Below are 12,615 nucleotides of genomic sequence, written 5' to 3' on the forward strand. Positions count from 1 at the left end.
TGGCAAAAAGCAGTGATGAAGAAAAAAAAATTTTAAAGCAGCAAGAGAAAAGAACACCGTTACATACAAGGGGAAACCCCAAAGAGCTATCAGCTGATTTTTTTTACCAGAAGATTTGTAGGCCAGAAGAGAGTGGCATGATAGATTTCAAGTGCTGAAAAGAAAAATCTGCAGCCAAGGATACTCTATCCAGCAAGCCTATCATTCAGAATAGAAGGAAAGATAAAGAGTTTCTCAGACAAACAAAAACTAACGGAGTTTATGACTACTACACCAGCCATACGTTAAAGGGAACTCTTTGAGTGGAAAGAAAAAACTGTAAGTAAGACTAGGAAAAGTAGGAAACATAAAAGCAGTAAAAATAAGTATATCTGTAAATATCAGTCAAGAGATTCACAAAGGATATAAAATATCACACCATATGTCCAAAATGTTAAGCAGAAAGGAATAAAGAATGGGTTCAAACTTAAATGACCATCAACTTAGCACAGACTGCTATATGCAGATGTTATATACAAACCTAATGGTAACCACAAATCAAAAACCAGCAATAACAAATAACATGGAGGACATGGGGAGATGGAGAGGAGAAGGGAATTGAGGGAAATTGGAAGGGGAGGTGAACCATGAGAGACTATGGACTCTGAAAAACAACCTGAGGGTTTTGAAGGGGTGGGGGGGGGTGGGAAGTCGGGGGAGCCAGGTGGTGGGTATTATAGAGGGCACTTATTGCATGGAGCACTGGGTGTGGTACATAAACAATGAATTCTGTTACACTGAAAAGAAATAAAGAAAAACAAAACCAGCAATAGATATGCAATGAATAAAGAGAAAGGAATCCAAGTATATCACTAAGGAAAGCCAAAGCACCACAAAAAAGAGCAAGAGAGAGATCAGAGAAAAACTACAAAACAATCGCAAAGGAAGTAACAACTTGGTAATAAATTTATATCTACCAATAACTACTTTGAATGTAAATGGACTAGACACTTCAATCCAAAGACATGGGGTGTCTTTGAATTACACAGAGTGGATAAAAAGAACAAGAGCCATCTATAAGGCTGCCTACAAGAGACTCATCTCCAACGTAAAAACAACTGCCAACTAAAAGTAAGAGGATGAGGAAAGATTCGTCACCCAAATGGATGTCAAAAGAAAGCTGGAGTAGTAATACTTGAATCAAACAAAATAGACTTTAAAACAAAGACTGTAACAGGAGATAAAGAAGAACACTATATGATGATGAAGGGGAGACTCTAACAAGAAGATACACAATTATAAATATTTATGCACCCAACATGGGAGCACCCAAATACACAGTTAACAACAAACGTAAAAAAAACCTAATTGATAGGAATGGAATGCAATAATAATAGGAGACTATAACACCCCTCTTACATCAATGGACAGATTGTCCAAACAGAAAATCAACAAGGAAACAATGGCTCCATTCACCAGACCAGATGGATTTAAAAGATATTTTCAGAGCATTCCATCCTAAGACAGCAGATACATATTCTCCACAAGTGCACACAGAACACTTTCCAGAACAGATCACAGATTAGCCCATAAAACAAGCCTGAACAAAGTCAAGAAGATCGAAATTATACCATGCATCTTTTCTGACCACAACACTATGACACTGGAAGTCAACCACAGGGAAAAAATCTGAAAAGAGCGCAAATTCATCAAGGTTAAATAACATGCTACTAAACAATGAATGAGTCATCCAAGACCTCAAAGAAATAAAAAATTACACGGAAACAAATGAAAATGAAAACGCAATGGTCCAAAATCTTGCGGATGGAGCAAAACCAGTTCTAAGAGGTAAGTTTAGGACCATACAGGCCTACCTCAGGAAGTAGGAAATATCTCAAAGAACCTAAATTTACATATAAGGAGCTACAAAAAGAATAACAAAACCCAAAACCAGCAGAAGGAAGGAAATAATAAAGATTAGAGCACAAATAAATGATACAGAAAAATTTTTAAAAACAAAATAGAAGAAATCTATGAAGTCAGGATCTAGTTCCTAGAAAAGATAAACAAAACTGATAAACCTCTAGCCAGGCTCATTAAAAAAAAGGGGGGAAGAGAGAAAGAGAGAGGACCCAAACAAAATTGCAAATGAGAGAAAATAACAATGGACACCACAGAAATACAAGTAACTACAGGAGAGTATTATGAAAAATTACATACTCCAAACCTGGACAACCTAGAGGAAATGGACAAATTCCTAGAAACATATGATCTATCAAAACAGCAACAGGAAGAAAGAACATTTAAACAGACTGATAACCAGCAATGAAATTGAATCAGTAATCAAAAAATTCCCAACATGGGGCGCCTGGGTGGCTCAGTGGGTTAAAGCCTCTGCCTTCAGCTCAGGTCATGATCCCAGGGTCCTGGGATCAAGCCCAGCATGGGGCTCTCATCTCAGCGGGGAGCCTGCTTCCCTCTCTCTCTCTGCCTGCCTCTCTGCCTACTTGTGATCTCTCTCTGTCAAATAAATAAACATAATCTTAAAAAAAAATAAAAATTCCCAACAAACAAAACTCCAGGACCAGATGGCTTCATAGGCAAATTTTATCAAACATTCCAAGAAAAGTTAATACCTATTCTTCTCAAAATATTTCAAAAAAATGAAGAGGAAGGAAAATTTCCAAATTCATTCTCTGAGGCCTGTATCATCCTGATACTGAAGCCAGGTGAAGACACCATTAAAAAACAGAACTACAGGGGCACCTGGGTGGCTCAGGGGGTTAAAGCCTCTGCCTTCAGTTCAGGTCATGATCCCCTGGTCCTAGGATTGAGCCCTGCCTCCCACTCTCTGCTCAGCAGGGAGCCAGCTTCCCTGCAACCACCCCCTCCCACCCCCCACCCCCGCCCTACTTATGATCTCTGTCAAATGTCAATACATAAAATCTTTAAAAAAAAAAAACAGAACTACAAAAAATAACAAAGATTTTTTAATTAAAAAAAAAAAACTACAGGCCAATAAACTCTGATGAACATAGATGCAAAAATCCTCTACAAAATACTAGCAAACCAAGTCCAACAATCCTTTAAAAAAAAAAAAAATCATTCACCCTGATCAACATTTACCCCCAGGTTGCAAGGGTGATTCAATATTTACAAATCAATCAGTGTGATGCATCATATCAGTAAGAGAAAGGAAAAGAAGCTTCAGATTTCAACAGATACAGAAAAAGCATCCAATAAAATACAGCATCAATAACCCTCAACAAAGTAGGTTTAGAGGAAATATACCTCAACTATAATAAAGGCCTTATAGAGAAAATCCATTATACTCAATGGGGGAAAAAGTGAGAGCATTTACCCTGATGTCAGAAAAAGGACACGGACTACTCTAACCGTTTTATTCAGGGTATTACTAGATGTCCTAGCCACAGCCATAAGACAACAAAAAGGAATAAAAGGCAACCAAACTGGTTAATGAAGAAGTCAAACTTCCACTATTTGCGGAGGACATGATATTCTGTGTAGAAAACCCTAAAGACTCCACCAAAAAACTGCTACATCTAAAAATGAATTCAGTCAAGTTTCAGGACATAAAATCAATGTACAAAAAATCTGCTGTATTTCTATACAGTAATAAGGAAGCAGCGGAAAGAGAGATTAAGAAAACAATCCCATTTACAACAGTCCCCAAAATAATAAACCAGCTATGAATAAACTTAGCAAAGAGGTGAAAAGACCTGATTGTGAAAACTATAAAATATTGATGAAAGAAGCTGAAGATGACACAAAGAAATGGAAAGACAGTCCATGCTCATGGATTACGAGAACAAATATTGTTAAAATTTCTATACTACCCAAAGCAAGCTACACATTTAATGCAATCCCTATCAAAATACCAACAGCATTCTTCATAGAACTAGAAAAAAGACATCCTAAACTTTTTATGGAACCACAAAAGACTCTGAAGAGCCAAAGCAATCTTGAAAAAGAAAATCAAAACCGGAGGGAACACTATTCCAGATTTCAAATTATATTATCTGTAGTAATCAAAAAGGTATGGTACTGGCACAAAAATAGACACTTAGGTCAACAGAACAGCATACAAAGCACAGAAATAAACCCATGATGCTACTGTCAATCTTTGACAAAGGAGGCAAGAATATTTAATGGGAATAAGTCTCTTCAACAAAAGGTAACTGCATGGCTGCATGCAGAAGAATGAAATGGGACTTCTTACACTGCCTAGGGACCTAAATGTGAGACCTGACACATAAAATTCCTAGAACAGAGCACAGGCAGTAATTTCTCTGATGTTGACCATAACAAGATCTTTCTAGGTATGTCTCCTGAGGCAAGTAAAACAAAAGCAAAATAAGCACTTGTGATTACACTAAAATAAAAAACTTCTGCCCAGCAAAGGAAACCACCAATAAAACTAAAAGACAACCTAACTAACTGGTAGAAGATATTTGCAATGACATATCCAACTAAGGATTATTATCCAAATTATATAAAGAATTTATATAGCTCGGGGCGCCTGGGGGGCTCAGTGCGTTAAAGCCTCTGCCTTCAGCTCAGGTCATGATCCCAGGGTCCTGGGATCGAGCCCCGGATTGGGCTCTCTGCTCAGTAGGGAGCCTGCTTCCTCCTCTCTCTCTGCCTGCCTCTCTGCCTACTTGGGATCTCTGCCTGTCAAATAAATAAAAAAAATCTTCAAAAAAAAAAAAAGAATTTAATACAGCTCAACACCAAAAAATATCCTAAATAATCCAATTAAAAAATGGGCAGAAGATACGAACAGACATTTCTCCAAAGACAATATCCAGATGGCCAACAGATACATGAAAAGATGCTCAAGATCATGCATCATCAGGGAAATGCAAATCAAAAACAAACTGAACTATCACCTCACATCTGTTAGAATGACTAAACTCAAAAACTCAAGAAACAAGTGCTGGTGAAGATGTAGAGAAAAAGTAACACTCATTCACTGTTGGTGGGAATGCAAACTGGTGCAGTAACTGTGGAAGATAACATACGGGTTCCTTGAAAAATTAAAAACAGAACTACCCTATGATCCAGCAATTATACTACTAGGTATTTACCCAAAGAATACAAAAACACTAATTCAAAGGGATATATACACTCCTATTTTTTTTCTAAAGATCTTATTTATTTGACAGAGATCACAAGTAGGCAGAGAGGCAGGCAGAGAGAGAGAGAGGAGAAAGCAGGCTCCCTGCCAAGCAGAGAGCCTGATGCAGGACTCGATCTCAGGACCCTGAGATCATGACTTGAGCTGTAGGCAGAGGCTTAACCCACTGAGCCACTCAGGCGCCCTACATTCCTATGTTTATAGTAACATTATTTACAATAGACAACCCATGGAAACAGCCCAAGTGTCGATCAATAGATGAACAGATAAAGAAGATGTGGGGTATACACATACAATGGAATATTATTCAGCCATAAAAAAGAATGAAGTCCTGCCATTTGCAAAACATGGATGGATTTAGAAAGTATAATGCTTAGGAAAAGAAGCCAGTTAGAAAACAAGAATTACCACACTATTTCACTCACCCGTGGAATTTAAGAAGCAAAACAAACACAAGAACAAAAAAGAGACAAACCAAAACAACAAACTCTTAACTCTATAGAGAACAAAGTGATGGATACCAGAGAGGATATAAGGAGGGGGCAATGGCTGAAACCGGGGAAGTGGATTGAGAGTGCACTTATCTTGATCAGCACTGAATAGTATATGGAACTACTGAAGCACCATTTTGTACACATGAAGTGAATGTACACCATAAAACACTTTTTTTTTAGCTATATAGCACATTAGTAAGTCATTCAGCAATATATGACTAAGGTCTATAGATTAGACATTTGTATTATAAAAATGTTAATTTCCTGATTTTGTTAGTTACATTGTGGTTACATAAGAGAATAATCTTGTTTTTAAGGAAACACAAGTAATTAGCAGTATTGTATCCCCTTGTTGGTAATTTACACCCAAATAGTTCAGAAAATAGTATATACAAAGAGTAATAAAGCAAACGTGATAAAAATTCAGAGAATCTGAATAAAAATAAATGAGGACTGTTGGTATTATTCTCCCAATTTTTCTGTAGGTCTGAAATTATTTCAGATGAAAAAGTTAAAAAAATTATTCTTAAAGGAAAATGAAGAGGATTTTTTAAATTGTCCCTTTACAAAGGACATTGGTTAAGATTTTTTCCCCATTTTTAAGGATAACAAACTAGATTAATTGATTAGGTAAGAAAAGTAAAAAGTGAAATGAAAACACAGCTTATAATGAACTATTGTTTAAGAAGAACTAACTATGGTATATGTCTAAAACAAAAGTCTAAAATATAAGTATAGCTGCTTTTTTTTAATGTAACAAAACCACCAAGTGAAGACCTCATACCAAGCCTGAAATTCCTCTGCTTTACAAAGCACTCTAATTCTCACTCTAAATGTAAAAGTTAAGGTCCACTAACATCACTTTTCTTATGAAATAAAAAGCATATTCAACAAAGCATGAAATAAGAGTTAGCCAATTGTAGATCCAGTCCTAGAACAGGCTGCCCAGGCTTCCACCTGGCTTAGAACCATACTATACTTCCACAACCAGTCAATACTACTGGGTACAAGAGATTCTTCAAACCCATTTTGGTGACAAGTATAAAATAAACCTTCAAGAATGTGGTTAAAAAGAGAGAGGTGACAGCATATGAATTTGAGGACAAGTCTAAATCCATTAACAGTGGCCTAAAATATAAATTCATGCTTATCTAAGAGGCCAAGAGGAAGCAATATTTTCCTTATTATTATTTTTTTAATTTATTTTACCTCTGGACAGGGCTCCACATGGCAGTCTTTTATTGAACAATGGCCATCTTCTGCCCAGAAAGGACATGGTCGCTTCAGATTGACCTTGAGAGAAAGATTGGATAAATGTTAGCATACATATGGCACAGTTCTTCAACACTCTCTAGGTGTCCCTGTGCTGCACACCACTGATGTGGTGGTGGGAAGAAGAAAAAGTCCTACCCTGTGGCATCTATAGGGTTCAAAATTTGAAACTGCAGTTTTTCAGACACCCAGTTGTAATATTAATTTTAAAAAATAACTGTTATTAGTCCTCTGACACTTCAAAAAAGAAATAAAGTCCAAGTACACTGCTCACCTGCAGACCCTGGGCAGCATTTTACTCTGATGTCTGTCAGCACCTTACCCGTTAGGGTTCTCCCGAGCGCCCACCCGCTTCAGTGTGCACTGAGCACCCACTGTCTGCACTGTGTAGGGTCTAGGGCAAAGAAGATCTATAAAAAAGTACTTCACCCACCTGGAGTCTACTGGAGGGAATAGAAATTATACATATCTGTTTAATTACAAATTGTAGTAAGTGCTACAAAGAACATCCAGAGTTTCGTGATGGAAAATAATGGGGCTGGCGGACAGTGACCTTTTTTTTTTTTTTTTTTTTTTTTTTTTTTTTTTTAAAGATTTTATTTATTTATTTGACAGGCAGAGATCACAAGGAGGCAGAGAGGCAGGCAGAGAGAGAGAGAGAGAGGGAAGCAGGCTCCCTGCGGAGCAGAGAACCAGATGCGGGACTCGATCCCAGGACCCTGAGATCATGACCTGAGCCGAAGGCAGCGGCTTAACCCACTGAGCCACCCAGGTGCCCCGGACAGTGACCTTCTTGACTGCTCAGTGTAACTGGGGATTTTGTTTGTTATATCTTATTGTTTACATTTAGGAAGATATGTGATTTTGTATATTAAGTTTATAGCCTGCTATCTTAATGCATTTTTTAATCATTTTTTTCATTATTTAAGTTTTCTAGTATTATTTTGTCATTTATAAATGGAGATAGTTTTACTTATTCTTCAAAAATGTTTATGCCTCTAGTTGCTCTCTCTTGTTTGGTATGCTAATTAATATCTCCAGCAGTAAAGAACAGTGGGTACCCTGGGTCCCTCACCTAAGTGAGAATTCCTCGACTATTTCCCAACAAGCAAGACGGTGGCAATGCTAATGTTAGGATTAAAATGATCATGTTAAGGAAGTATCCATCATTCCTATTAAATTTTTATAAATCAGGAATGTGTGTTGAACTGTGTTGAGGACCTAAAAGCCTTGTTCCTGCATTCTTAGAATAAGATTAACTTGGTCAGGATATATTTTCCTGTAATATGCTCAAAACTCCACATCATCTTCAATTTCACTTCTACTCTCACAGCATACATTCACCCCATCAGGTAAGTCTGTTGGTGTTACCTCTTATGTACGATCTTCGTTTGCTTACTTTTCACCTCTTCCAACTCTACTGCCCTATTCCAACTCCACTTTCCATCTGGTCTCATGCAAAAACCTACATGGTTTCTCTATTTCCTATTTCACACCCTGAGAGTCTGTTTTGTACAAATCCCCCCAAAAGCTTATTACACTTACACTAAAATTCAACATCCTTACATAAGATTTTCTCATCTGGCTCTTACTTTCCAACTCGCCATATCTCACTCACCTTGCTCCAGCCAGGATGAACTTATTCCTCAAACACGCTCAACCTTTATGCCTGCACTCAAGACGTTTATACCTGTAGCTCTACTCTCCTTCCCTGGAATGTTCTCTCTCCACATCTTGTCACGGCTTTCACGTTATATAGGTCTTTACTCAAATGGCACAGCACAGATACCTTCCTTTCCTGATCATCTTCTTTAAAAGTAAAGCTACCTAACTTCCCCACCCCATTAATTTATTCTGTCTCCTACTTTATTCTTCTCCATTGCATTAACCTTAGTAAGCATATGACATTAAATTTCACTGTTTATTGTTTGCTTTCCTAATCTGGATAAAGCTTCATGAAGTCAGAGTCTTTGTGTTATTCACTATTGTATCCACAGCACTTAGAATAGCACCTACCTGCCTGGGTGGCTCAGTCAGCTGAGCATCTGCCTTCAGCTTAGGTCATGATCCCAGGGTCCTGGGATCAAGCTCTGTGTCAGGCTCCCTGCTCAGCGGGGAACCTGCTTCTCCCTCTGCCTGCCACTTCCCCTGCTTGTGCTCTCTTTCTCTCTGACATACAAACAAAATCTTTAAAAATAATAATAATAAAAATAGGAAAACTCTTTAAAAAAGGGCGCCTACTGCAAAGTAATTATTCAATAAATATTCGGTAAATAAAGAAATGGAATAGATAGTATAAGAAACTGTAAATATCAACTCAGCAGCCAACTGAGCAGTTGACAGGGGTAGTCTGGCTTCCACCTAGGTATCCTTGCTCAATCATAAGTATGTTTGCACATGTTTAAAATTAACCTATTCTCTTTGCTTTCTTTTTTTGCCACTAGCATATGAAAAGTATACTGATGGTGGTTAAATGTCCTTTTTGTTTAATTTGTAGGTTGGCAGAACTAGAGAAAGGAATAATCATCACCAGAATATCCTTGACTTGGAGACAAATGCATTAACTAGATCACTGCATTAACCTCCCTTGGGAAGTAAGTGGATATTTCCATTACATATGGAATAATTTCATCAAATTGATTAGAACATTTTCTTAGAACACTGTTATGTTTGCCTATACAACTTCCATTTATCCTCCTCCTGTAAACCCTAACGTTCCTTTGAGAAACAATCACTCCCCCTTATATTTATGTAAATAGGACTGTTAACCAAAGTGTCTTTCCCTCTTTTGGTCAATTAGACCAATAAGACACCTGTATAAGTGTTTTTCCAGAAATTAGGGAGGAATTTCTTCCAGAAATTTGATATAGAGTGTTGCAAAAACAAGGGAAATGGCTATTGCATTTCTTGCTAGGCACATGACATAATAAAATTTTTTGTCATCTTCAAAAAAAAAAAAAAAAAGGGCAATGGCTAATGGTGCCAAAATTTTGGTGGTGACATAAAAATAATGGCTATTAGTTCCTGCTCTAATTTCTTATAGAAATTAGAGGCTATTTAAAGACTAAGATAGCTACATAGAATCAGGATAAAAAAGAAAATCATGCTTAAGTTTTAAAATAAACTAAAAAGGAGTATCAAAGAAATTATAAACCCAATTGAATACTGAGAGCAAGAGCAAAACAAAGCATTAACAGCAGCTTTTAAAATATTGTTCTTCGATTTAAAATACTGCTTTTGAATATTGCTTATTGTTGCTACCTTTAAACTAGCATTGGTTATTCTGTAAAGGTCTAGAGCAGAGCGCTCAATTTAAGAATCAATTCTGCAGGGGCGCCTGGGTGGCTCAGTGGGTTAAAGCCTCTGCCTTCAGCCCAGGTCATGATCCCAGGGTCCTGGGATCGAGCCCCACATCGGGCTCTCTGCTCTGCGGAGAGCCTGCTTCCTCCTCTCTCTCTGCCTGCGTCTCTGCCTACTTGTGATCTCTGCCTGTAAAAAAAAAAAAAAAAAAAAAAAAAGAATCAATTCTGCAGTATTACTACGAAGGCTGTTCTGCTTGTGCCCTCAGCCTGGTTCAGCAGCCCTTCCATTGAGCTCCCCAGGAACCATGTGCTGCTGTAGTACTTACACTGAGAAAAGCACTAACACAGGACAGGGCCCGCCAGCACAACACAGAGCCTGGGGAGGTCTAGATGGCAGAGCCTAAATTACAAGGAAAGCTGAAAGATAAGTCTGTGGCACTTTCAGCTTCTGTGGAAGGAGTCTCTGTCCCAAAACTGAAAGATTAGGAATTTCCAAACACAGGAAGAGGGCTCAGGTTCTCAGTGTTCAAAAAGACGATCAGGTTTTACTACAGTACTTAATATATTCCAATGATAAAAAAAAACACAGAGCATTCTGAGAAGTCAAAATGGGTTTTCAAAAGGGTCATAAAAGTCACATCTGTAGAGAGCTATGTAAAATTTTTTGCTACTAACGGAATCAAAAATTATAACTATACCTTGTAATAACGGAAGTAGTCTCGCTCTTGCAATTTTTTTATTTTGGGGAAGATTTTGAAGGTGTTAAAGTTATCGATGCTATCGATATCGCACAGGCAATCATCCAGGACTCCGGTAACCTGGGGGTGGGGAATATATACATATAAAACTTAAAATATGTAAATTATAGATATTTCAACCTTTGCAAATCTGTACTATTGTATAAAAAGATAGTTTATTCATTTGAGGTAACTAGTCTTTTTTAATATACATAACATTAAAGGGGTGCCTTGGTGGCTCAGTTGGTTAAGTCGATTAAGTCGTTTTAAGCCAGTTAAGCCTCTGCCTTCAGCTCTGGTAGAGATCCCAAGGTCCTGGGATCAAGCCCTGCTCAACAGGGAGCCTGTTTTTCCCTCTCCCTCTGCCACTCGCCCATTCATTCCTTTCCCCTCTCAAATAAAATCCTTTAAAAAAAGATACACAACATTAAAACAATCATTTACTTTTTACTATGGCCAATTAGGTAAAGAACAACAGAAGGATTAGATATACCTATTCTGAAGAACTAAGCATTATTGTTTAGTGGCTAGAGAAATATATTGAATGTTCCTCCCTTGCCCAAACATACATAAAATCCAATGTAGTAGGAAAACTAAAGCATTTCTTCCAAGACTAACCTAAAAGTCACAGACTGTAATAATACTGCTGTAGTAACCCCATCTTTCTTTTCTACTGCCATTTGTGGAACACTTATGTGATAGGCATAGTGCTAAGAACATTACAGGTTACCTCATTTATTCTTTAAATATCCTATGAAATAGGTATTTTTATCCTCATTTTACACATAAGAAAATTAAGGCTTAGCATAGTTAAAATAAGGGCCATCTGTACCCCAATGTTTATAGCAGCAATGGCCACGGTCGCCAAACTGTGGAAAGAACCAAGATGCCCTTCAATGGACGAATGGATAAGGAAGATGTGGTCCATATACCCTATGGAGTATTATGCCTCCATCAGAAAGGATGAATACCCAACTTTTGTAGCAACATGGACGGGACTGGAAGAGATTATGCTGAGTGAAATAAGTCAAGCAGAGAGAGTCAATGATCATATGGCTTCACTTATTTGTGGAGCATAACAAATAGCATGGAGGACAAGGGGAAATGGAAGAGAAGGAGTTGAAGGAAATTGGAAGGGGGAGGTGAATCATGAGAGACTATGGACTCTGAAAAACAACCTGAGGGTTTTGAAAGGGCGGGGGAGTGGGAGGTTGGGGTACCAGGTGGTGGGTATTATAGAGGGCACGGATTGCATGGAGCACTGGGTGTGGTGCAAAAATAACGAATACTGTTATGCTGAAAATAAATAAAAAATAAATTAAAAAAATAATTTTTCCAATGTAAAAATGAGATTTAGTCCCAAATAATCACACTTAAAAATACATGCTTTATCTACTACTCAAAGTATACATTAACTGAACAGAAAATGGTATTTACAAAATGAGTTCAGAATCCAAAATTTCCATAAAACATTCTTCAGCTAAATTTAAAAATGGGACTCACTGACATCCACATCTCAGATGAATCTTCAGGGAATCAGGTTGAGTGAAAAAAAAGCCAACCTCAAAATGTTACTTACTATGTGATTCATTTATATAACATTTTTAAAAAAGTTTTTGTTTATTTATTTGACATAGATAACAAGTAGGCAGAGAGGCAGAGAGAGAGAGAGA

At 37.5% G+C, this 12,615-nt stretch overlaps 1 protein-coding gene across 8 annotated transcripts in view; it reads right to left on the reverse strand.

The window, feature by feature from the left end:
* The window catches only part of ERO1B (endoplasmic reticulum oxidoreductase 1 beta), a 358,900-nt gene that overhangs the window by 41,025 nt on the left and 305,260 nt on the right, over positions 1–12,615 (reverse strand). For all 8 annotated transcript variants that reach the window (XM_032313477.1, XM_032313482.1, XM_032313479.1 and 5 more), the window contains exons 2-3: positions 10,904–11,023; positions 6,841–6,924 (exon numbers count right to left, since the gene is read on the reverse strand). In XM_032313477.1, coding sequence (XP_032169368.1) covers positions 6,841–6,924; positions 10,904–11,023 — 204 coding nt within the window. The remainder of the gene's footprint in view (positions 1–6,840; positions 6,925–10,903; positions 11,024–12,615) is intronic.

Source organism: Mustela erminea, chromosome 14, assembly GCF_009829155.1.
Source record: "Mustela erminea isolate mMusErm1 chromosome 14, mMusErm1.Pri, whole genome shotgun sequence".
Lineage (NCBI taxonomy): Eukaryota > Metazoa > Chordata > Mammalia > Carnivora > Mustelidae > Mustela > Mustela erminea.